Source organism: Oncorhynchus mykiss, chromosome 14 (genome assembly GCF_057628025.1).
Source record: "Oncorhynchus mykiss isolate SJ-2025 chromosome 14, ASM5762802v1, whole genome shotgun sequence".
NCBI lineage: Eukaryota > Metazoa > Chordata > Actinopteri > Salmoniformes > Salmonidae > Oncorhynchus > Oncorhynchus mykiss.
Window position 1 is genome coordinate 6679763 of NC_143035.1, and position 24588 is coordinate 6704350.

Below are 24588 nucleotides of genomic sequence, written 5' to 3' on the forward strand. Positions count from 1 at the left end.
GGTGGGGGGGGTTCTCCGACTGCACGACCACGCTAGCAGAGAGTAGATATGGTTGTCCTTGTTCAATAGGGACTTGTCTCAACGATTTTCCTATCTGCCACGGTATTGCAGGATATCTAGGTTGACTAATTTCCCCTGAATTTGTGAAGACTACAGCCTGACGGGAGCCCTACTTCCATGTCCAATTGTGTTCTCACCTTCGAAGGCAGGCTTGTTCAAAGTGGGGGTGGTACTAGTTTCTACAGGTTCACAGGAGCTATGTTACTGGGCACTGTCTAGCCGAGATGGCCAGCTAAATAATTACAATGACTGCTTCTGATTATTCCTCTTTCCAAGAAGAGCTGTTCTTTTTACATACTAACATAGGGACATACTGCCCTATTAATTTGAGCCAGAATAAAGAGAAGAGGAGTTGAGACAGTGAGAACAGGAAGCAGCGATGGGGAGCTACAGTCAGACTGGTGGTGCCTGTGCGGGTGCTGTCCAGCCATGTCGACAGAAGAGGAATGTCTGTGCTGCAATGAATTCGTTCATGGACAGCCAATGCAGACCCCATGGAATGTGTGTTTGTGACAGACCAACAAAGCTTCGATGCACATATGGATATCAGTGTGCTTGAGACATTCTTCAGAACCTGCAAGATCAGCAGCCTAGACCAGTTGGACCAGGAAGGCAAATGATAAATGAGTAAGTTGTTTTGCTGTTGGTAGCTAGCTAGCAATATAGCTAAGCTCTCTTTTCACATGAGGCAGTATTGTTCAGTACAGTAATATAGCTGAGCTCTCTTTTCACATGAGGCAGTGTTGTTCAGTACAGTATCATTTCCTGGTCGATTTGGCCATAACGGGGCTCGCTACTAGCCAATGCTAGCCAATTTGAGTTAGCTAGTAGCTCTGTTTGCTATACCCAAAATGTACTGTAGCCTAATACTATAGCTAACTAGCTATCTAGCTGGCTAATGTTGACCTAGCTAGCCTCAGTGCATCTCATTAGGCTTAAGGGCAATACTGGAGAAATGTTAGATCAAGTTAGATGGCGCCACATTTTCCCAGCTAAACTGGAGAAATTATTTGATGATGATGACGAAGAGTAAAGGAATGAATTTGACTTCATGACTCATATTACTAGTAGTCTTTGAGTAACTACACCTGTGTTATACAGTGCCTTGCGAAAGTATTCGGCCCCCTTGAACTTTGCGACCTTTTGCCAGATTTCAGGCTTCAAACATAAAGATATAAACTGTATTTTTTTGTGAAGAATCAACAACAAGTGGGACACAATCATGAAGTGGAACGACATTTATTGGATATTTCAAACTTTTTTAACAAATCAAAAACTGAAAAATTGGGCGTGCAAAATTATTCAGCCCCTTTACTTTCAGTGCAGCAAACTCTCTCCAGAAGTTCAGTGAGGATCTCTGAATGATCCAATGTTGACCTAAATGACTAATGATAATAAATACAATCCACCTGTGTGTAATCAAGTCTCCGTATAAATGCACCTGCACTGTGATAGTCTCAGAGGTCCGTTAATAGCGCAGAGAGCATCATGAAGAACAAGGAACACACCAGGCAGGTCCGAGATACTGTTGTGAAGAAGTTTAAAGCCGGATTTGGATACAAAAAGATTTCCCAAGCTTTAAACATCCCAAGGAGCACTGTGCAAGCGATAATATTGAAATGGAAGGAGTATCAGACCACTGCAAATCTACCAAGACCTGGCCGTCCCTCTAAACTTTCAGCTCATACAAGGAGAAGACTGATCAGAGATGCAGCCAAGAGGCCCATGATCACTCTGGATGAACTGCAGAGATCTACAGCTGAGGTGGGAGACTCTGTCCATAGGACAACAATCAGTCGTATATTGCACAAATCTGGCCTTTATGGAAGAGTGGCAAGAAGAAAGCTATTTCTTAAAGATTTCCATAAAAAGTGTTGTTTAAAGTTTGCCACAAGCCACCTGGGAGACACACCAAACATGTGGAAGAAGGTGCTCTGGTCAGATGAAACCAAAATTGAACTTTTTGGCAACAATGCAAAACGTTATGTTTGGCGTAAAAGCAACACAGCTGAACACACCATCCCCACTGTCAAACATGGTGGTGGCAGCATCATGGTTTGGGCCTGCTTTTCTTCAGCAGGGACAGGGAAGATGGTTAAAATTGATGGGAAGATGGATGGAGCCAAATACAGGACCATTCTGGAAGAAAACCTGATGGAGTCTGCAAAAGACCTGAGACTCAGACAGAGATTTGTCTTCCAACAAGACAATGATCCAAAACATAAAGCAAAATCTACAATGGAATGGTTCAAAAATAAACATATCCAGGTGTTAGAATGGCCAAGTCAAAGTCCAGACCTGAATCCAATCGAGAATCTGTAGAAAGAACTGAAAACTGCTGTTCACAAATGCTCTCCATCCAACCTCACTGAGTTCGAGCTGTTTTGCAAGGAGGAATGGGAAAAAATTTCAGTCTTTCGATGTGCAAAACTGATAGAGACATACCCCAAGCGACTTACAGCTGTAATCGCAGCAAAAGGTGGCACTACAAAGTATTAACTTAAGGGGGCTGAATAATTTTGCACGCCCAATTTTTCAGTTTTTGATTTGTTAAAAAAGTTTGAAATATCCAATAAATGTCGTTCCACTTCATGATTGTGTCCCACTTGTTGTTGATTCTTCACAAAAAAATACAGTTTTATATCTTTATGTTTGAAGCCTGAAATGTGGCAAAAGGTCGCAAAGTTCAAGGGGGCCGAATACTTTCGCAAGGCACTGTAGCTAGCTAGCTAACGTGTGTTTGTGAGATATGTAATATTCTGCATCCTGCTGCTACAGTAGAAATACATTATTATTATTATTATTATTATATTATTTTTTGAGTTTTTTAGAGAAGCTAGGCACAGGACACCAAATCCCCTTGCCTGCGTGTGTTGTTGGGGCCATTTTTGCAATTCAAGAGGAGATGTGAAAGGTCCATAACAATCTTCACTTGTATCAAAGTGACTCCGAATACCACGCAGCAACCCCAAACAAGTATGGTGTATGCAAGTCCCGTTGTAGAACTGTAGTATTTATAGGCGTTAGTTGTATATTTTTCTTTTACTGTATATGGGGCGGCAGGTAGCCTGGTGGTTAGAGCGTTTGGCCAGGAACCGAAAGGTTGCTAAATTGAATCCCCGAGCTGACAAGGTAATAATCTGTTGTTCTGCCCCTGAACAAGGGAGTTAAACCACTGTTCCCTGGTAGGCCGTCATTGTAAGTAAGAATTTGTTCTTAACTGACTTGCCTGGTCAAGTAAATAAAGTATATGTTATGTTCGGTTCTGTTAATTACTGATGTCCCCTTTAAGAATGGAGCACCCTTGGTCATGCTCAGTGTTGTTCTATGTTATTCTGGTACTAACTCGTTTTAGTAAATGTGAAGTTCCAGTTCAATTTCTTGTATTCAGTCTTTCTTATTATATAAATAAGTAATAAGAGCTAAGACACTACGATGGCGACGAGGATGATTATCTGCAGTGTGCATCACGAATGCAGATGGAGCTCATAGGAAGAGAGGAAGTTTTTGACCCTGTAAGAGAGGAAGATTTTGACCCTGTAGCACAACAGCTAGTGACGACGAGGGGAGAGCTGACGAGAACGGGGTGACAGATCAAAGACCCGTGGAGCTGGAGGTAAAGAGAATGGCTAGCATCGGGAAAATAGATGTGTTTGATGACACGCAAGAAAACTGGGCAACTTACATTGAACGACTGGAACAGTACTTCATTGCAAACAACATTGGTGATAACAAAATAGTATCAGCGTTGTTGAGTTTATTTGGCCCAAAAACGTACAGTTTGCTAAGAGATCTGTCTGCCCCTCTGAAGCCCTCAAATAAAACATTCACAGAGATTGTGGAGATATTGCAAAATCACCTATCACCTAAACCACTCCTCATCGCGGAACTTTTTTGTTTCCACAAGAGAGATCAGAATGAGGGGGAGGGTGTTAGTACATATGTAGCAGAGTTGAAGAAACTGTCTGAACATTGCCAGTTTGGAGAGAACCTAAATGACACATTAAGGGATAGATTTGTTTGTGGACTGAAACATGAACACATTCAAAAACGTGAGATCTGATTCTATGAGCACACGTTTGCAAAGGCTGTTGAAATTGCTGTGGCTATGAAAATCGCGACTGAAGATGCATTTGAGTTGAAAAGTAAAATAAATACTGACCTATCACAAACTTCCCTGCACAAGTTCACGCAGCCGACAGCGCCCCCGTGTGGCCGACAAATGCAACAGGTGTGACAGAGATGGTCACAGAGCAGAGGACTGCCGTTTCAAAGACGAAATTTGTCACAAATGCAGTAGAAGGGGGCACATTCAAAGAGCATGCAGAGCAAAATTCAGTCACAACAGGAAAACTGAGAAAATTAAAGGGTCTGTGAATGCACTAACAGAGAACAGTGGCAGTGATTTAGATTAATAGAATGTGTGGGGACACCAAGGTAACTGTGAATTCAATGTTGCATGTGGACCAATATCCCCTGCCAGGTCTGGATGACATCTTTGCTGCACTAGCTGGTGGAAAACACTTCAGTGAAATCGATCGGAAACAGGCTTTACCTGCAGCTACTGGTTGAAGAGAGCTCCAAACAGTACCTGACAAAAAACACACACAAAGGTCTATACAGGTATAACCGCCTGTTTTTTGGCATTGCATCAGCCCCAGCCATTTGGCAATGAACAATTGACCAGATTTTGCAAGGAATCCCAGGAACCCAGTGTATCCTGGATGGCACGATCATAACAGGACGCACCGACAAAGAGCACCTGGCTAACCTGGAAGAGGTCCTGAAAAGACTGAAAGAGTATGGTCTACAGGCAAACGTACAGAAGTGTGAGTTCTTCAAAGACAAGATTGTTTTCTGTGGACATGAAATCGACCGCAATGAATTGCACAAAACACAAGACAAAATCGAGGCAGTGGTACAGGCACCACGACCACAAAATATCACAGAAGTGAGATATTTTACGGGACTGATCAATTACTACAGAAGATTCCTCCCAAACCTTTCAGCAGTACTCCAGCCTCTAAATCAGCTCCTGGAAAAGAATAGAACATGGCGGTGGACAGAACTGTGTGAAAATAAACTTCTTGAGGCAAAACGGCTCATCACATCTGAACAGGTCCTGATGCATTACGACCCTGAACTGCCAGTGAAGTTGGCTTCTGATGCGTCCCCTTATGGCTTAGGGGCCGTCCTTTTACACACACTGAAAGATGGGTCAGAGAGGCCAGTTGCATTTGCATCACGAATATTGAATGATGCAGAGAAAAACTACTCACAAATCAACAAAGAAGCACTGACGCTAGTGTGGGACGTCAAGAAATTCCACGCATACCAATATGGCAAGCGTTTCACACTGGTTACAGATCACCAGCCGTTGCGTTCCATTTTCAGTCCAAAGAAAGGCATTCCGGCAATGACAGCAGCCAGGTTACAGCGATACGCCTTGTTCCTTGCCAGTCATATGACATTGAGTTTCTGACTACAAATACCTAGGTGTCTGGCGAGACTGTAAACTCTCCTTCCAGACTCACATTAAGCATCTCAAATAAAAAATTTTATCTAGAATCGGCTTCCTATTTTGCAACAAAGCTTCCTTCACTCATGCTGCCAAACATAAAGCTGACCATCCTACTGATCCTTGACTTCGGCGATGTCATCTATAAAATAGACTCCAACACTCTACTCAGCAAACTGGATGTAGTCTATCACAGTGCTATCTGTTGTCACCAAAGCCCCATATACTACCCACCACTGAGGCCTGTACACTCTCGTTGGCTGGCCCTCGCTTCATACTCGTCGCCAAACCCACTGGCTACAGGTTATCTACAAGTCTCTGCTAGGTAAAGCCCCGCCCTATCTCAGCTCGCTGGTCACCATAGCAGCACCCACTCGTAGCACACGCTCCAGCAGGTATATCTCACTGGTCACCCCCAAAGCCAATTCCTCCTTTGGTCACCTTTCCTTCTAGTTCTCTGCTGCCACTGACTGGAACGAACTGCAAAAATCACTAAAGCTGGAGATCTCCCTCACTAGCTTTAAGAACCAGCTGTCAGAGCAGCTCACAGATCACTGTACCTGTTCATAGCCCAGCTGTATACAGTCCATCTATCTACCTCATTCCCATACTGTATTTATTTATTTTGCTCCTTTTGCACCACAGTATCTCTACTTGCACATCCATCTTTTGCACATGTACCATTCCAGTGTTTAATTGCCATATTGTAATTACTTCGCCACCAACTCCCTTATTTGACCTAATTTGCACTCACTGTATATAGACTTTGTTTTGTTTTTTTCTACGGTATTAATGACTGTATGTTTTGTTCATTCCATGTGTAACTCTGTGTTGTTGTATGTGTCAAACTGCTATGCTTTATCTTGGCCAGGTCACAGTTGCAAATGAGAACTCGTTCTCAACTAGCTTACCTGGTTAAATAAAGGTGAAAAAAAATGTTGTGGGGGTGCTTTGCTTCAGGAGGGACTGGTGCACTTCCAAATGGACAATGACCCCAAGCATACTTCCAAAGTTGTGGCAAAATGGCTTAAGGACAACAAAGTCAAGGTATTGGAGTGGCCATCACAAAGCCCTGACCTCAATCCCATAGAAAATGTATGGGCAGAACTGAAAAAGTGTGTGCGAGCAAGGAGGCCTACAAACCTGACTCAGTTACACCATCTCTTGTCTGTAGGAATGGGCCACAATTCACCCAACTTATTGTGGGAAGCTTGTGGAAGGCTGCCCGAAACGTTTGACCCAAGTTAAACAATTTAAAGGCAATGCTACCAAATACTAATTGAGTGTATGTAAACTTCTGACCCACTGGGAATGTGATGAATAAAAAAATATCTATAAATAAATCATTCTCTCTACTATTATTCTGACATTTCACATTCTTAAAATAAAGTGGTGATAATAACTGACCTAAGACAGGGAATTTTACCTTGGATTAAATGTCAGGAATTGTGAAAAGCTGAGTTTAAATCTATTTGGCTAAGGTGTATGTAATCTTACGACTTCAATTGTATGTAGATTTTTCTACTGTGTTATTGACTCTACTTTTATTTATCCTATGTGTAACTCTGTGTTGTTTTTTGTCGCACTACTTTGCTTTATCTTGGCCAGGTCACAGTTGTAAATGAGAACTTGTTCTCAACTGGCCTACCTGGTTAAATAAAGGTGAAATAAAAATCCAAATCCAATGGGTCTACAGGATCGGTACTACTAAAGCGGGTGTCAAGGTCGTCATCATCATCAGCGGCAGGATTAGTCAGTAGGACATACACAAGTTAGTGATTAGCCAAGATTTTACCACTTTGTCCCCATCAATACACATTTAAACAAGGTACTTTATCCACCCATCGCCCTCGTGTCAATAGATCGTGCTGACTAACCATCCCACAAAATATCCATCCCCAACAGACACCAGTCAGTCACCCACACCATCCCCTCCTTACTAATAACTTCGATTTTTTCCAATTTAGAAATTAAGCTTCGCATTAACTATCAAATACGCCTCCATAATACAGATAACTACAGTAGAAGTTGTACCCTACTTATAAACACAACAACAAGACACAGACCATGTTTACGCCTAGCTCCAGTATATTTATTTGATCATCGTGGAGTCATGGAAAGATTTAGCAAAGGTGACTTTGGTAAGATTTAGCAAACACTAGTTCCTAGTGCTGAGTTTGATGTTGATGTTGCTGCAGATGTTGATAGGATCAGACCCTGTAAATCGAACATATAGGCCAGTCACGTTAGCCTATGCGGTAGTTATCTAGCTAACGGTTAGATACGGTACGCTGTAACTAACGTACTCTGACATAGCTAAAGTTAGCTTGCAAAGTTACAAATCACATCACCAGATAGCAGCTGGCTAATTACAATGATTTGCTTTGGAACATCTAGCCAGCATATTATGAAAGCTAGCTAGCTCAACTTTGGTTAAGATAAACAAATGTAGTTTGCTAGCTAGTTAAATACCTGTTGACTCCCATTCTCAAATGGATCCACCTTGGCAGGGGTGGCAATTTGTCCTGAAATCGTGAATTCTGTATATTGTGGTTTGCTTATACCAGTAAATGGAGATGGCCCGTTTCTACCGGTAAGATTCAGAAATGCTTGCATTTGCATGTAGTGAGTAAATTATTATATATTATTATATATTAGTAACATATTAATGGACATATACAGTTAAAGAGCAGTGGTGAAATCTACTTTTAAAATCACATTAATGGCAGTTAAGGCTGTGGCAAAAACAGAGTTTTCTTTTAAAAATTAAAAGGCGTACTTGATACTGTAATTCCTGAAATGAAGGAATATTTTTCTGAAATGATGGAATATTTTTCAAATCCAAAATTGTACTTTTGTTACGTTGTTTTCTAGCTCTCAGTCTCATTGACCACCAAATGCTAGCTAGATAGCCACTTAATATAACATGTTTTCTCAAAATGTAATGTTAGCAATGGTAATTATACTACTCCAATCTGACGATTTGAGAGCACTAATTTAGATACAAAAGTGGTTATAACTTTGACTGCATGATGACAGTGAATTCAGAGCCATTCAGTGGCTAGCTACACTACAAACATAATTTGACCAGGTTTTCGTGAAGCAATTGTAATGACAGTCCACCACAAGAGGTTCCCGATTAGCAAGGGGTAGTATGTGTTTAATGTCATTGTGTTTTAGAAACAGTGAGGGGATTTTGCCAGTGGTTGAATGGTGATTTGGGCTTTCCGGAAAAATGTTGTTGAGGTTGTAACAGTAACCGGGGGGGGGTTAAAAGTGTGTTCTCAGAGCGTGAGTTTTCCCAGGGATGCTGGAAATCTCATGTTTGAATGACCCTTCCCAACATTCACTACCAACCCCACCACACTTAGTGTCACCCCCCCCAGGCAGCCCGGCCCACGCGCAGGACACAGCTAGTGTGTAAACTGACTTTCCTCAGCAGCCTTCATGCTCAATCTCTGGGTATTATCCATACTGGTCCGTGTTTGAGTTAGACATCTGGCTATGATGTTGCAGTCAGCACATGAGGTGGGAACCACTTTCTCAATCACATTTGCAACCAAGCATTTGCCTTACTGAGTGTGTCCCAAGGGGAAGCGGGGAGACAGTGTTTGAAAGAATAAAAAATACATTTAATAACAAAAGACAGACACTTGGTCCAAAAAGCTTATTTGAGCGCAGCTGGAAAGTCTTCACTTCCTGTATGGGGAAACATGCTCCCATGTGTGGGTGTGAAGGAGTGATTCAACCATGATGCTGCAGACCACCAAGACCACTGGCCAGACACATAGTAAAGCACAACACAACGTAACCAGATACAGAGTACAGTGCAACACAACACATCTAGACACACAACACAATGACGCAAAAAATGGCACATCACAATCAGAGACAGAAGAGCGCATCACAGTGCAACACAGACAAAACACAGGATCAAACAGACAAATTAACATAGACCAGACAACTGTACACAGGAAAACACAAGACAAAGCATGACAAAATTAGGGACAGAATGAGCAAGATCAAACACAATGTGGAATAGAAGAATGAGAGATACCACAACAATGGATAGAACACAAACTCAGATGATACAAACAAAACAGAGAAGGGACATGCTGATGGACAGAACACAGTTTATGACACAACACCACAACAAAGTGAGCAGTACAACAAAGGGAATATGAGAACAGACACAAAGCTTACTCAACACAACACTCAACACTATTCTTAATACGTGTGCAGGACATGGTCCTGAACAAAACAAACCTCTCCAATTTTGTGGTCTACTCTTCCATTACGGAACCATGCTCTGAAAGCACTAGTGTAGTGGTCATACTATACATGAATTGGACATCTTCTAAATCACAGAACTAATATGGTAGCTATAGTTTCGTTTACACATCATTGTCATCCTCCAGCTTTTTGTGTAGTTCTCTTTAGACAACAGAGTCAGTCTCTGACAATGAGAATGTGGGAAAAAAATTATCCATTGTCCTTTTTAAAATAAACCTATTTTTCTATCGTTCCTCACAGAGTGACGAAACTCTCCTGAGACAAGACTCCTGGGGCCGGATTCACAAAACATTACTTATGAAAAAACGTAAGAAGTTTAAGGAAAAAAAATAGGAAGTTCATAAGATAGGAATTGCATTTACGAACTTTCTTAGGAACTTCGTAAAAATCTTTCTTAAGAACTTCGAAAGTATCTTCTTAATGTGGCATTGACATTAGAAACCAATAAATAAGCCTATGTGACAGGGATGATCGGATTTGGTTATTTCGTTATGTTTCACACATTATAGCCATCAGACTAGCTATATCAAAATCAGAAATTGATAACCAAGGAAAGAAATTGAAGTGATGGTGGAGGAAATAGCAGCCAGGAAAAGGTTGCTGTTGGGGAGACTTGATAACTGCGGGGTCACTGCAAAGACCAAAAAGAGAGGATGGGCGAGAGTGGCCGAGTCTGTCTCTGCCATCGGGGGTATGGCAAGGGACAGTGACGCCGTAAAGAAGAAGTCCGACATCAAGTTGGCTGCTAAGAAGAAGGGAGCTCAAATCAAATCTTATTGGTCACATACACATGGTTAGCAGATGTTAATGCGAGTGTAGCAAAATGCTTGTGCTTCTAGTTCCTACGGTGCAGTAATATCTGACAAGGAATCTAACAGTTTCACAACAACTACCTTAAAGGAAGTGCAAAGGAATGAATAAGAATATGTAAATATAAAGATGCAGTAGATGATATAGAGTACAGTATATACATATGAGATGAGTAATGTAGGGTATGTAAACATTAAATAAAGTGGCATTGTATAAAGTGACTAGTGACACATTTATTACATCCAATTTTTAATTGTTAAAGTGGCTAGAGATTTGAGTCAGTATGTTGGCAGCAGCCATTCTGTTAGTGATGGCTGTTTAACAGTCTGATGGACTTGAGATAGAAGCTGTTTTTCAGTTTCTCGGTCCCAGCTTTGATGCACCTGTATGGACCTCGCCTTCTGGATGATAACAGGGTGAACAGGCAGTGGCTCGGGTGGTTGTTGTCCTTGATGATCTTTTTGGCCTTCCTGTGACATCGGGTGGTGTAGGTGTACTGGAGGGCAGATAGTTTGCCCCCGGTGATGCATTGTGCAGACCTCACTACCCTCTGGAGAGCCTTACGGTTGTGGACAGAGCAGTTGCCGTACCAGGCAGTGATACAGCCCGACAGGATGCTCTCGATTGTGCATCTGTAAAAGTTTGTGAGTGTTTTTGGTGACAAGCCAAATTTCTTCAACCTCCTGTACGCCGAGGAACTTAAAACTTCCCACCTTCTCCACTACTGTCCCGTCGATGTGGATAGGGGGGGTGCTCCCTCTGCTGTTTCCTGAAGTCCATGATCATCTCCTTTGTTTCGTTGACGTTGAGTTTGAGGTTATTTTCGTAGTCATCGTTTGCAAACGTGATGATTGAGTTGGAGTCGTGCATGGCCACGTAGTCATGGGTCAACAGGGAGTATAGGGGAGGGCTGAGAACGCACCCTTGTGGGGCCCCAGTGTTGAGGATCAGCGGGGTGGAGATGTTTCCTACCCTCACCACCTGGGGGCGGCCCAGGACCCAGTTGCACAGGGCGGGGTTGAGACCCAGGGTCTCGAGCTTAATGACAAGTTTGGCGGGTACTATGGTTTAAATGCTGAGCTGTAATCGATGAACAGCCATGCCATGATTAAAAGCATTGTTTCGAGCGAATGCTGCCATTCATTAGACCATTCATGTGGACCAGCTGGAGGAGAAGATGTTGTCCATCGTAGAGATGGTGGTAGAGCGTAAGTTAGTTAGCTACGTTAGCTAGCTAACGTGTAAAGACATTATAGCCAAAATAGCTAACAACGTTAACGTTAGCTAAGTTAGCCAATTTCTTCTTTGCAAATTCACGAGATAGCACTAGCTATTTAAAACTTCTAGAATATTGTAATATATTGTTTAGGGAATGTTTTGCGAGATTTCAGTCCAGATATATAGTATCTTCAGCATATTGTGCAAACTGTACTGTGCATAACCATAAGTCTTCTCTATTTTAGTACTGGGTGTGTGGTCTATACAGTAGAGTATCTTCCAGTCTGTGAGAGGGGAAATAAGTAACATTTCAAGCCTTTGGGCATTTTCCATCCACAACCAAAGTGTAAACAACATGTCACTGGAACACAGATGTATTCTACTGTAGATGCATCTACATGACAGTTGTTTAACATTCTTGAATTGACCTATTTCTTCATTTATTATTAGGGTCGCTGCATGAACAGCTTTATGTGCCAGACAACAAAGATGAAATAAAAATACTTCACCATCGCGGAAATACCAGAAATGTTTTCCCACTACTGAAACTTGTCTGACACTGTGTCACAGTCTCTTCGGAAAATGAACTGGAACTGTGTTTATAGAACCAACCAAGTCTATATCCTTGTAGAACAACACCACGCTACCTTGGCTAATAGATCTTAGCTTTCCTGCAATTAAACTACTGACCCTTCAGTAAGGATCACACAGAGGCTATAGACTAACAGTTAACTTCCTTGTGTGTACAGTAAGTATACTGCAGCTTCTGCCAAGAGGTCTGGACCTTCATGGCACAGGTGGTAACGGGGAAGTGTATGCCAGGGGACGCTGATTCACACACCACTCCAGCTGTTCCCCCTAAATCGCTATACTATCGTCACAGAACAAGATGTTAATTGAACGAGAGAGGAAACTACAGTGAAACTGATATAACAGCAAATGTCCATTGCTATATTTTCTCCGCTTCTTGAAATGCAACGCAGTGGTGTTGGATTATCATGGGTAAACAGTGACTGATGTCTGAAGGGCCCTACCTCAACAGAGCTGTGTCAGACTTCTTATTTGGGAAGCTGCGGGTTCTGGCTAGATCCTGTTTAAATGAAACTGTAAATGATACTGAGAAGGCTAAGGGGAGGCGGGGAACTGAGGGTCTGGACCTGGTAAAAACCAGTGGTAAAAAGTGTGGTAGTTGTTGGATGTGGCTCACGTTTGATATCAGTTTAATGATCTCGTTTGCAACTCATTTGGAAAACTAAACGAGGGAAAAGGCTTAAAAAGCTTTAAAGAGGGGGAAAAAACACTTAACAAAGTAGCTCTTATTCAATGTCTCATTAAGCATTTGTCAAAATAAAAACTATTATCCTATAATCAAATGTTTGTCCTTTACTATCAAGGCCCCAAAAAATCTAGACCAGTGACTATGACATAGAGTAAAAAGAACATCCAGTATTATCACCAGGCAATGATAATATGTTATAAAAAGACGAAGGGCAGAGTTCCAGTAAAATGACAACCGAAAACCCTTGGTGAACTCTTCCCACTCCTAGGGAAGATACCGGATGTAGAGGGTTAGACACTGACAACTTGCCCCAGTCCCCTACCCTCTCCCCCTACACCCCCAACCCACTCCACTAAACCCTCCCCATCTGGCAAGTAAAACACCCATGTCCCCCCAACCCTTATCCCCACCTCTCAACTCAAACACTTGAGGAAATAGCAGACCCCCCCCCCCCCCCCCCCCCCACACCACAGACCCACCCCTTCCCCGTGAGAAATAGAGGACGCCTACACTCCTCAAGAAAAGGAAAGAAAAAGAGAAAAAGAAACAGCTGAATACAATTACAGCTCTGACTGGCTTTAAATCCCTCTCGTTTTCCTTGGCGGCTTCCAACAACACAGCCGAGAGGGAGAGAAAAAAGGAAGGAAAAGGAGATTTTTTAAAAAGTTTGTAAAGTTTGTTAGTTTGAACATTAAAGCAGCTTTGCAGTGGGGTCAGGACTATGGGGGTCAACTGACCCTGCTTTGAGGAATTTCAGTTTATTATTTTCATGTTTGTTGATAAGTGTTTTAATGAGAGATACTCATACAGTGGTGATTTTCTATTTCCATCCCTGAGACTCATGGGTAGTTTCAGTCATGATTTTAAGGAGGGAAAATGTAATTACACATAAGCTAGTTTTGTTCACTGTAGTATCATCAGTTTAGCGGTTATCTTTCAAATTCACACAGTCAGAGTAGCAAGCCAGATACATTCACTCTAGCCAAGGACTATTTTTTCTCTGTTTTCCTTCGTGTGAAAGGTCTTATCACGTCTGAGAGCTACAGCATGTTTTCCTTCGCCCTCCTTCCCAGTTTGTATGACCAGAACAAATCCCTGACATGTTTTAGTTGGACCAAGGACATTACCAGAGGAAACAGCATTGTTTTCAATGGGCCCACTACAGCCTGAATAGTCAAACTGACTCTATTCACCATTCACGTTCATTGTGACACTGTTATGACGAATTCTCGCTGTCAATACATTTGACCTCCTGGGATGCGCTTCACTTTCTTATGAAGCCTTATTACTCTGTTACGAAGCTTTTACGAAACCCTTCTATTGTCCTCCAAAGAGAGTGGCTGGCTGAATAGCGCTCACACCCTCTCTCAGATATGATGCAGCTGCTTCTTGTAGTGTTGTTGAGTGGGAGGTGGGAGGGGGAGGAGTGGTGCAGGCCAGACCTGGACAGGATGTATTAGCCCAGCACTCCTCACAACTCATTAAGTGTTCTATGTTCTAATGACTCTGTCAGTGGCATGGTTTGCATCAAGGTGGAGGAAGGGGGAGAGGTGGAGGAGGATGAGAAAGAGGGAGGCTTTGAGTAGCAGGCTGTTTCAGCCACCAATGGCCTTACTACAGTGGCTATTTCTTGGTCCAGAATTATAAGGATGATACATAAGGAATCAATGGATTATTGACCACTGACTGGTAAACTATTTATATAATGTGTTCTGACAATAGCACGAAGATGTAGCTTTTCAGTGTTGATCTCTATATTTACTATAGCTGTAGTACAAGTTAGAATGGCAACACTTCAAGAAGGAGAGCTAAGTGCCAGGTTTAAACCCTTTATTATTTGTATTTAATTTAAACTTTATTTTAACTTGGCAATTCAGTTAAGAACAAATTCTTATTTTACAATGACGGCCTACCTCGGCCAAACCCTTACCTAACCCGGACAACGCTTGGCCAACTCTGTAATCATTGTATGATCTCTAAAGCAGGTATACTATTTGATCTATTCATGAAGGCCACTTAAATACAATTATTTGAGAGAATTCTGATTTATTAGTAACAAATCTAAACAGCATTAGTGCCTGTGCTTGATTCCAAACACTTATGACTTTGGATTGAAAAGATCAAATCATAGGCCTTATTCAATGTGCTGCAAAGCCTGTAGCTATAAGTTACCACACTGGTACTTCAAACCGTATGGGCTAGTGCCTGTGAGCCGCCTGTTTAATCAGATACACTGCATGTCTTCTGCATGGTCATAACGTGAATCGCATTTCTCACTTTGGCTGGCATGCAGGCAGCTCTGAGAGCCAGGACACGGCTGATGACAGCGAAAGGATTAGTTTTACTGCCAGACAGAGAAGACGAGAGGGGAAGGGAGGGGACAGGAGAGGAGACGAGAGGAGAGGAAAGGAGGGGAGGGGAGAAGGCTGTAGCACTACAACAGCACAGGGAGAACTCTCTTTCTATCCAACATACCAGCCCCCTGACACACTAAGAAAATCCCCACAATGTTCCAAACTTGCCTAAAATTAAACTTCCGAACGACTTAGAATGGCAATTATAAAGCGATACATAAAACAATGGTACGAACATAATTTTTAAAGATCATTAGAACAGGCTATATATGTCTTATGTACATTCAAAACAGCTTGTGACAAGATGGTTACACATGATAAAAGTAAAACTGTGCTTCAGAGGAGAAGAGACAGATATGAGGAGTGAACAGTAAACCACATGTCCTGCTGACATCGGTTGTATCAAACAGATCCATCTGCATTACAGTGCGGGAGCATTGTCTGTTTGTGGCTCTACAACCTAAACCAACCCATTGCCAGAGCATTGGTATACCAAAGGCTTCTAGCATCTGACCATAGTCATAGAACATCAGTCTCAGGTCCACAACATCTGTTGGATGAAAGATCAACATGCCACACATGTCTTTGTTATGAGATTAAATGACTGCTATAACCCCACGGTATGTAATATGTATGCCAGCTCAATAACTGAAACATCCACAGTGATTAAGTCTGTCTGTGAGGATGTCAGAGAGTAGAGTATGTTGGTAGAAATGTCTGCCTCTCTCTCTCTTTTCTGCTCAGCTGACACAGATACAACTCATTGGTTTACAAATGACACATGCTCACCAATGACAAAGCAAAAAAATCCCCAGATTAAGCCTTGTCTAGAACTAAGAAGCCTTTTCAATGGAGAATTCACATCCTGTTTCAGTCTAGGACTAGGCTAAATTGGAGTATAGTATAATGTATAATACTTAGATGTACAGTAGGATCTTAATTTGATCACTCTTTTGTTCCTGTGATTTTTCCTGCACCACAGGAAATGTAAATTAGCTTTTTGATGTATATACATTCACTGAAAACACTAACACACGATTATATTAACAGTATTGCACTTTTCATGTGGCCTACTTTTTAACCACCCATCAAGCAAAATAATGGATTTAACATTTAAATCCGGTTGCTGCGGGATTAGTTTGCTGTGACAATAGTCAAATTAAGATCCTACATCTGTTTGTATTTGTGTATGTGGTTAAAACAAAACACAGAGTTGTATCCTCAACTGAAGACTCCTATGACGTGAATGATGCTATGCTATGATAATGGCTCCATGGCTGTCAGTGGCTCCCCTGTCTATGCGTAGAAGATTGAGTCTGTAAAGGTCATTCACCAGGGCTGCAGGGCATCAATGGTTCACTGGTGAGGACCAGTGGTTCACCAAGGGTGAGTTGAGAAAGCTGTACAAATAGCCCCTTTAGCACCGACGCACAAAGTGTCAGAGTGTGTGTGTGTGTGTGTGTGTGTGCGTGTGTGTGTGTGCACTTGCACGTGTGCATGTGTGTAAGAGTTGCACCACCTCTTTTGCCCTCAGAACATCCCTGTCGGTACATGGACTCTACAAGGTGTAGAAAGTGTTCCACTGGGATGTTGGCCCAAGTGGACTCCAATGCTTCCCACAGTTGCGTCAAGTTGGCTGGATGTCCTTTGGGTGGTGGACCATTCTCGATACACACAGAAAATTGTTGAGCATAAAAAATCCATGTTGCAGTTCTTGACTCAAACCAGTGCGCCTGGCACCTACTAACATACCCTGTTCAAAAGGCACTTACATTTTTTGTCTTGCCCATTCACCCTCTGAGTGGCACACATACACAATTCATGTCTCAATCATCTGAAGGTTTAAAAATCCTTTCTTAACCTATCTCCTCCCCTTCATCCACACTGATTGAAGTGGATTTAACAAGTGACACCAATGAGAGGGTCATAGCTTTCACTTGGATTCACCTGGTCAGTCTATGTCATGGAAAGAGGAGGTGTTCTTAATATTTTCTATAATCAGTGTATTCACTTGTCAACACACATGAAGGTCTACAGTAGCCTCAACAGCACTCTCTGGGGTAGCACCATGGTGTAGCCAGAGGACTGTTATTTTCCGACCTCCTCTGGGTAAATTGACTTCAATGCAAAATCTAGGAGGCTCATGGTTCTCACGCCCTTCCATAGACTTACACAGTAATATGACGACATCCGGAGAATATCCTACAACCTATCAGATCTCTTGCAGCATGAACTGACATGTTGTTCACACAATCAAAGAATCAGAGAATTAATCTAGTAATGAAAGCATAAACTACAGCTAGCTAGCACTGCAGTGCAGTGCATAAAATGTGGTGAGAGAGACAAAGACAATAGTTGAACAGTTTTGAACAAATTCATTGCTTCAAAAATTAAGGAGAAGTAGCTGCGATAGAGATAAATAGCTATATTTTCATTTTTTTTTCACTTTCACTTTCTTAGCTAGATAATGCAGCTAGCTAATTTAGCTTTCCAAACACCCGGCTCAAACAGAGAGGAATGCTATTTATGTTAGCTAGCTGGCTAAGGCTATCCAACACTGGAACTCTTCCAAGTCAGGGTCAGGCTTTTGGTTTTAATAATTTACTGCCACCTCGTCCCACCTGTGTAACTCCTAAACTGCTTGCTGTATGTACACTGTACTGTGTGATTGTAGTTGGTTTAGAAGCCATGTTGACTATGACGTTAGCCAATATGGCGACAATGATTTAGGCTGTGTCTACTGGTTTGCAGTTATGGTATGAACGTTTGGGTTGGAAAGTTTTTTGTGTGCATTGAAGTCCACAAGCAAAGGGAAAATGTGAGAGGAGGAAAGTGTGTAGATAAAAGGACTTACACAATGAGCAAAGTGATGATGCTTTTTGTATGTGGCTGCTATGAATGGGAACTGTGTGTGCGGATGATCAGGGGTATATCTTTTTTGACAGATTCTGTTGGAAAACTTTTCTTAAATGGAAGCAAACAAAATGGGGATGAATCTACCTGAATTTGTCTAGAAACTCTTGTTTGCAACTGTTCGGACTAATGATTACGCCATAGATCAGCTGGATGCCGGCAAGAGTGTGCAAGACGGTATTGAATGTGTCACTTTCTATCACCTTGATTAATCCAATTTGTCTCTCGACCTGTCATCCAATATGAAGTAGTAGAAATAAGGCCATGCTCATAAAATAAAATCATCCTCCTCAATCTTAAACAGCACAAACCACCAACACACACACACAAAAAAAACACACAATAGTGTAAGTCTGGCAAGCCATTCCATGACATTAAATACACAAAGTTAACTAAATTAATCAATTACCAATGAATCATTACAACAACAAAAATATGTTAGGAAAATGGAATTATCCAGTTGTGGACAGCTACATGTGATAGACAGCCATGTAATTTAATTATTCGTAGTGGGATTTCACCCCAACAGATTGAAATTATACATCTTTCATATCCAGTAGTAAATAATAGGCTCTATTAAAGCTGCCAAAAATGTATTATTCAGAAAAACTGTAAATGTGAAAGAAAAAGAAAGAGCCAAGCTGAAACAAAACCCTCTTACCTTCAGTGTACCAGTTCTCGGCTGTGTCTTGGCTCCTAAAACATGATCAAGTCTCAATCTCTGTGAGTGTGTCTAGTTCTCTCTCTCGCTCTCTCACTCTCTCTTTCTGTCAAAGACGTGCTCTATCCAGTTGGTTGGTTGCCTTCAGAGTAACAGTCTCTAGTAACAGTCTCCAGCCAATTGTGTTTTTAAGGGTTGGACTAGATCCCTCTGAAGTGCAGAACTGTAGGGTTTAGGGTTAATCTTCAGTGTCCTGGGAGTCCGCCGGAGGAGGTACGGCTCTGAGCTCTCTGTTTATGTAGTCAAATCACAGCACAGGGGGTCTCCTCTCTTCTGGTCTGCTCTCCTCTGCTCTCTTCTCACACACACTGATAAAGCCAGCCCACTGCTCTGCCGAATAGCGAACAGAAACAAATACTGTCTCTCACCCAGAAGAGACTGCCAGTGCTCCTGAACCACCACTGCTGAAGCTTTGACACATGGAGAGAGAGAGAGAGAGAGAGAGAGAGAGAGAGAGAGAGAGAGAGAGAGAGAGAGAGAGAGAGAGAGAGAGAGAGAGAGAGAGAGAGAGAAGGAGAGAGAGAAGGAGAGAGAGAGAGAGATGTATTATTAACTTCACCTGTTTATTATTTACTCCAATTCCTTTTGCATTGTTAACATGTGATTCCCATGCCAATTAATCCCTTAATTTGACAATGAAATTGAATTGAGAGAGCGAGAGCAAGATCGAGAGCGAGAAGAGGGGTAGACAGAGGGGGAAGACGGAGAGTCAAACAGATGGATCAGGTTGTGTTTGTTGTTCTAAGGTTCACCACCGATGTGATTTGTGTGAGGTGTAACTGAACTGAAGCAGTTCCGACAGTCACTACTAGCAACAGGACCGGACTGCATCTGCATCTAAGACTCAAAACAAGCACAACAAAGTGAGAGAAAGGGACAATTCCAGGAGAAAACATGTTTTGGCAAGCCTGTGCTAGGCTATAGAAAATAAACTAAAAACAAGTCTTTCACTTAGTAACATAACCCAGCTTCACGTTCAGTATTAATCACCTCATCTACACAAAGTGTGAAAGAGTGAGAGAAAACAGCAGGTTTGTACTGTGCAAAGGAGCTCTGCTTTCAATTTGAAAGAATATCTCTCTCTCTGTGTTTTCAATGTCCTTGCCCAAGCCTGTTTTCAATCTTGGCCAGATTCCTAATTTCTCCTCTCCCAGGATATGAGTGGATGGCCTGAAAATTCATAACGCCAGCCAGCAGCTGACTCAGGCCTTTCTTTCTATTAGAGAGGGCCTCCTGAGAGGGAACAGGGGGGACAGAGAGTTAGCGATGAGGGGGCAAATTGAACCATACTCTCCTTTAATTGTTTGAGTCAATGTGAATGCCCAGCAGCAGCAGTTCGAGGGATGTAGAGTGCCCAGTAGTTAGATAAGAGGGCAGTTACAACACAACACATGGAGTTCAGAGGGGAAAACAGCATAGTCTTCAGAACAGGAGCTGCCAGTCAGAGCATAGTGGGGCCCACCTCACAGTTTTATACTAATGCAATAGTAATCGACTGTAATACTTTAGAATATATATTATCATGTTCTCTACAAGCCCAAAGTGAGCACATAGTGCAGTAGAAACATTGCATAGATCGCTGCACTGCTGCCACTACCACATCAATTACTTAAACTTCTATCACTGTAAAATTAGCCCTCTGCTACAGCTGTTGCTTCTTCATCTACTGTACCAGATGTAGAAACTATCCTCATTTAAAATAGCAGTAATAGTAACACCATGGCTGCTGTACAGTACTCACTGCTTCCCCATATACTCTTATCTATGAGGATGACGGGAGCTAAGACAAACAGTCTAAACATCCTCCAATTAAAAACAGGCCGGCTATTCTTTTGGGACAGACCATCACGGTAGAAATATGTCAGTCTAAGCCTTATGACTGGCTAGGCTAAGAATGCCAATGGACTGACTGGGACACATATGTGTTGTTGGGAGGCCTGGTGAATTATCGACAGTCATATTGACATAGCCTCACTTAAGGGGGGATGGCTTTTACAATGGCACAACAGTGGAAGTAGTCTAGGGAGTGGTCAAGAGAGGATATGTTTTGTTTTGTAGTTAAAGGGAAAATGTCAAACCCCATATATAAATCAGGTATGAAGGTAAGACCCAGATGCAGACCACGTCGAATAAACAATAGTTTAATATTCCAACAGGGGCAGGCAAGAGATAGGTCAAAGCAGGCAGGGGTCAGCAAACCGGAGGTGAGGCAACGGTACCGGTCGGCAGGCAGGCTCAGGTCCGGGTAAGGCAGAGGTCGGTAAACCAGAGGGGGGCAAAGGTACAGTTCGGCAGACAGGCAGAGTGGTCAGGCAGGTGGGCTTGGAGTCAGGACAGGCAAGGGTCAAAAACAGCAGCGGCGAGAAAAGAGAGACTGGAAAAAGCAGGAGCTGAGACACAAAACACTGGTTGACTTGAACAAACAAGACGAACTGGCAACAGACAAACAGAGAACACAGGTATAAATACACAGGGGATAATGGGGAAGATGGGCGGCACCTGGAGGAGGGTGGAGACAATCACAAAGACAGGTGAAACGGATCAGTGTGTGACAATATAGAAGGCTTAGTATGGAAATAAATGACTAATTCGAGCTGGGATAAGGTGCCATGCAGTTCTGCCTACTATATATTGGTTTATGTGTGTAGAGTCTGAAATTGGGCCATCCTCATCAGTAGTTACAGTAAGGGAGAATTATGCTGTATAAGAATGAATACTGGCCTCAATTAAACACTTAAAGATAATTGTTATGACGTTATCAATGACTTGCTTGTTTGAGGTTTGTGAAACGATCTGTGGGATACACTTCAAGCAACCACATTTAGCATTGCATAATAAAGTATTACATGACATCGTAAGAATAGATGACACAGCATTTAGCGAGGCCCAGTAGGCCAGAGGCATCATGCCCACAGGGGGCAGATAATAGCAGAGATGCAGAGAAACATATTTCGTTTCTTTAAAAAGGACACCCACTCAGGATACAGACAGCTCAAGAGGTATGCTTAGACATGCGTAATTAGACATTAAGCGTAATGGCTCTAGATAGGTTTCAGGTGTTTGAAAAATGCAAAATCTTCCACTTTACCGGTGTCCACCCACTAGCGATTCTCACGTATTTTGTGCCCCCTCAGATTTTTTTGGGATCATGACGCCCCTGCTGTAGGCCACAGGTTGCCTCAAGCTGTGACTGTCAGGGTCGTTGTATGGAGGAGACCAAGGCGCAGCGTGATATGCATACATTCTTCTTTAATTAAGAAAGAACACTGAACAAAATGAACCGTGAAGCTAAATATGAGAAGTGCAGACAGGCAACTAACATAGAATAAGAACCCACAAATACCCTATGGAAATGGCTACCTAAATATAGTCCCCAATCAGAGACAACGATTAACAGCTGCCTCTGATTGGGAACCAATTCAGGCCACCATAGACCTACATATACCTAGACTTACAAAACCCCTATATATACAAAACCCCCTAGACAATACAAAAACTAACATACCCACCCTAGTCACACCCTGACCTGACCAAAATAATATAGAAAACAAAGATAACTAAGGTCAGGGTGTGACAGTGACTTAAGTCCACAGTATCTTTCACTCCAGGAGGAGGCTGGTGAACATCAAAGCATTGGGTCTGCCTGGGGACGCATAACAACTCATAACTGCCCAGAGGCAGTGCTCCTGACACGTGTAAGTGTCTCACAAGTGGCCCAAAGAGGCTAGAACTCTTTGATTACTTCCCCAGTTACACTTTATGTGTCTACAAGACGTACAGTAGTGAAATGCTATACTGTTTATGGTGGACTACTACACTTAACCACAGAGACAATTCAATCTACCTTTGAATTAGAAAAAGTCTGATTCTTATTTCTGGCACAGAGCGAGAGTCAAGTTCCTTTAACTCAGCTGTCTATATGCAGTATGTTCTATTTAAAGCGTTTTGTGGTTTGAAACTTTTCTGCAGATGTTTGAGACTTTTTTCAGGGAGCTATAATAGAGTTTTAGACTTACCTAAAGCTCAGACAGTTGGCTTTGCTCAAAGCTTATGTCTGGAACCTGTGTTGTGCAATGGACAGACTTGCCTGTTGAGCTGAAGTGTGCATGCTTCGTGCGTGCGTGCGTGTGCCTGCTTAGCATTCCTGTCTGTCTGTCTGTCTGTCTGTCTGTCTGTCTGTCTGTCTGTCTGTCTGTCTGTCTGTCTGTCTGTCTGTCTGTCTGTCTGTCTGTCTGTCTGCCTGCCTGTCTGTCTGTCTGTCTGTCTGTCTGTCTGTCTGTCTCTCTGTCTCTGTCTGTCTGTCTGTCTTCCCATCTGTTTGTATGTATGTCTGTTTGTCTGTCTGTCTTGTTTGCAGCAACAACGAACAAGATATGTGTGGTCCTACACAGTCCAACAAGATACCAGTGCTGAAAACACCCTCTCCACAAAAGCTCTACTTAACAGGCTATTCTTTACATTAGAAGTGGTAGAGAAAGTGGGATTTACAGTAGAGGTCGACCGATTAATCGGAATGGGCGATAAATTAGGGCCGATTTAAAGTTTTCATAACAATCGGAAATCGTAATTTTTTTTTAGCTTTATTTAACTAGGCAAGTCAGTCAAGAACACATTCTTATTTTCAATGACCGCCTAGGAACGGTGGATTAACTGCCTTGTTCAGGGGCAGAACGACAGATTTTCACCTTGTCAGCTCGTGGGATCCAATCTTGCAACCTTACAGTTAACTAGTCCAACGCTCTAACCACCTGATTACATTGCCCTCCACGAGGAGCCTGCCTGTTACGCAAATGCAGTAGAAGCCAAGGTAAGTTGCTAGCTAGCATTAAACTTATCTTATGAAAAACAATCAATCAATCATAATCAGTAGTTATGGTTGATGATATTACTAGTTCATCCTAGCGTGTCCTGCGTTGCATATAATCGATGCTTTACAGTTTTTCTCAGTCGCTTTGGTGCATTTTTCACATCATCCCTAACATGTGCAAAATAATAAGTGTATTTCTCAGAACAATTTGTACAAACTGCAATATACAATAGATATGTTTCTAAAGTTAGTCAGTCACTAAAAATCCTTAGTACATCTCTCAAAAGTAAATATTCATGCCAATGATCATGTCAGTGTCATCAGAATGATAAGTCATCAAGTCTTTGTTCACGAACAAGGTTGTCAAAATGTTTAGGCATGTTGTCAATGTACAGTGCCTTGCGAAAGTATTCGGCCCCCTTGAACTTTGCGACCTTTTGCCACATTTCAGGCTTCAAACATAAAGATATAAAACTGTATTTTTTTGTGAAGAATCAACAACAAGTGGGACACAATCATGAAGTGGAACGACATTTATTGGATATTTCAAACTTTTTTAACAAATCAAAAACTGAAAAATTGGGCGTGCAAAATTATTCAGCCCCCTTAAGTTAA

General features: G+C 42.1%; 2 protein-coding genes across 3 annotated transcripts in view; one reads left to right on the forward strand and one right to left on the reverse strand.

Moving 5' to 3' along the window:
- pdgfrb (platelet-derived growth factor receptor, beta polypeptide) overlaps window positions 1–19880 on the reverse strand; it is a 61296-nt gene extending 41416 nt beyond the window's left edge. The window contains exon 1 of one of the 2 annotated variants that reach the window (XM_021560906.3): window positions 19107–19880. The gene's annotated coding sequence lies outside the window, so the exon portion shown is untranslated. The remainder of the gene's footprint in view (window positions 1–19106) is intronic. The other variant, XM_021560909.3, reaches the window with a different exon arrangement.
- Window positions 244–24588, forward strand: part of LOC110488624 (homeobox protein CHOX-CAD2) — a 34547-nt gene continuing 10202 nt past the window's right edge. Inside the window, exon 1 of the mRNA XM_090198207.1 lies at window positions 244–687. Within this exon, the coding sequence (XP_090054333.1) occupies window positions 684–687 (4 nt within the window). The 5' untranslated portion in view covers window positions 244–683. The remainder of the gene's footprint in view (window positions 688–24588) is intronic.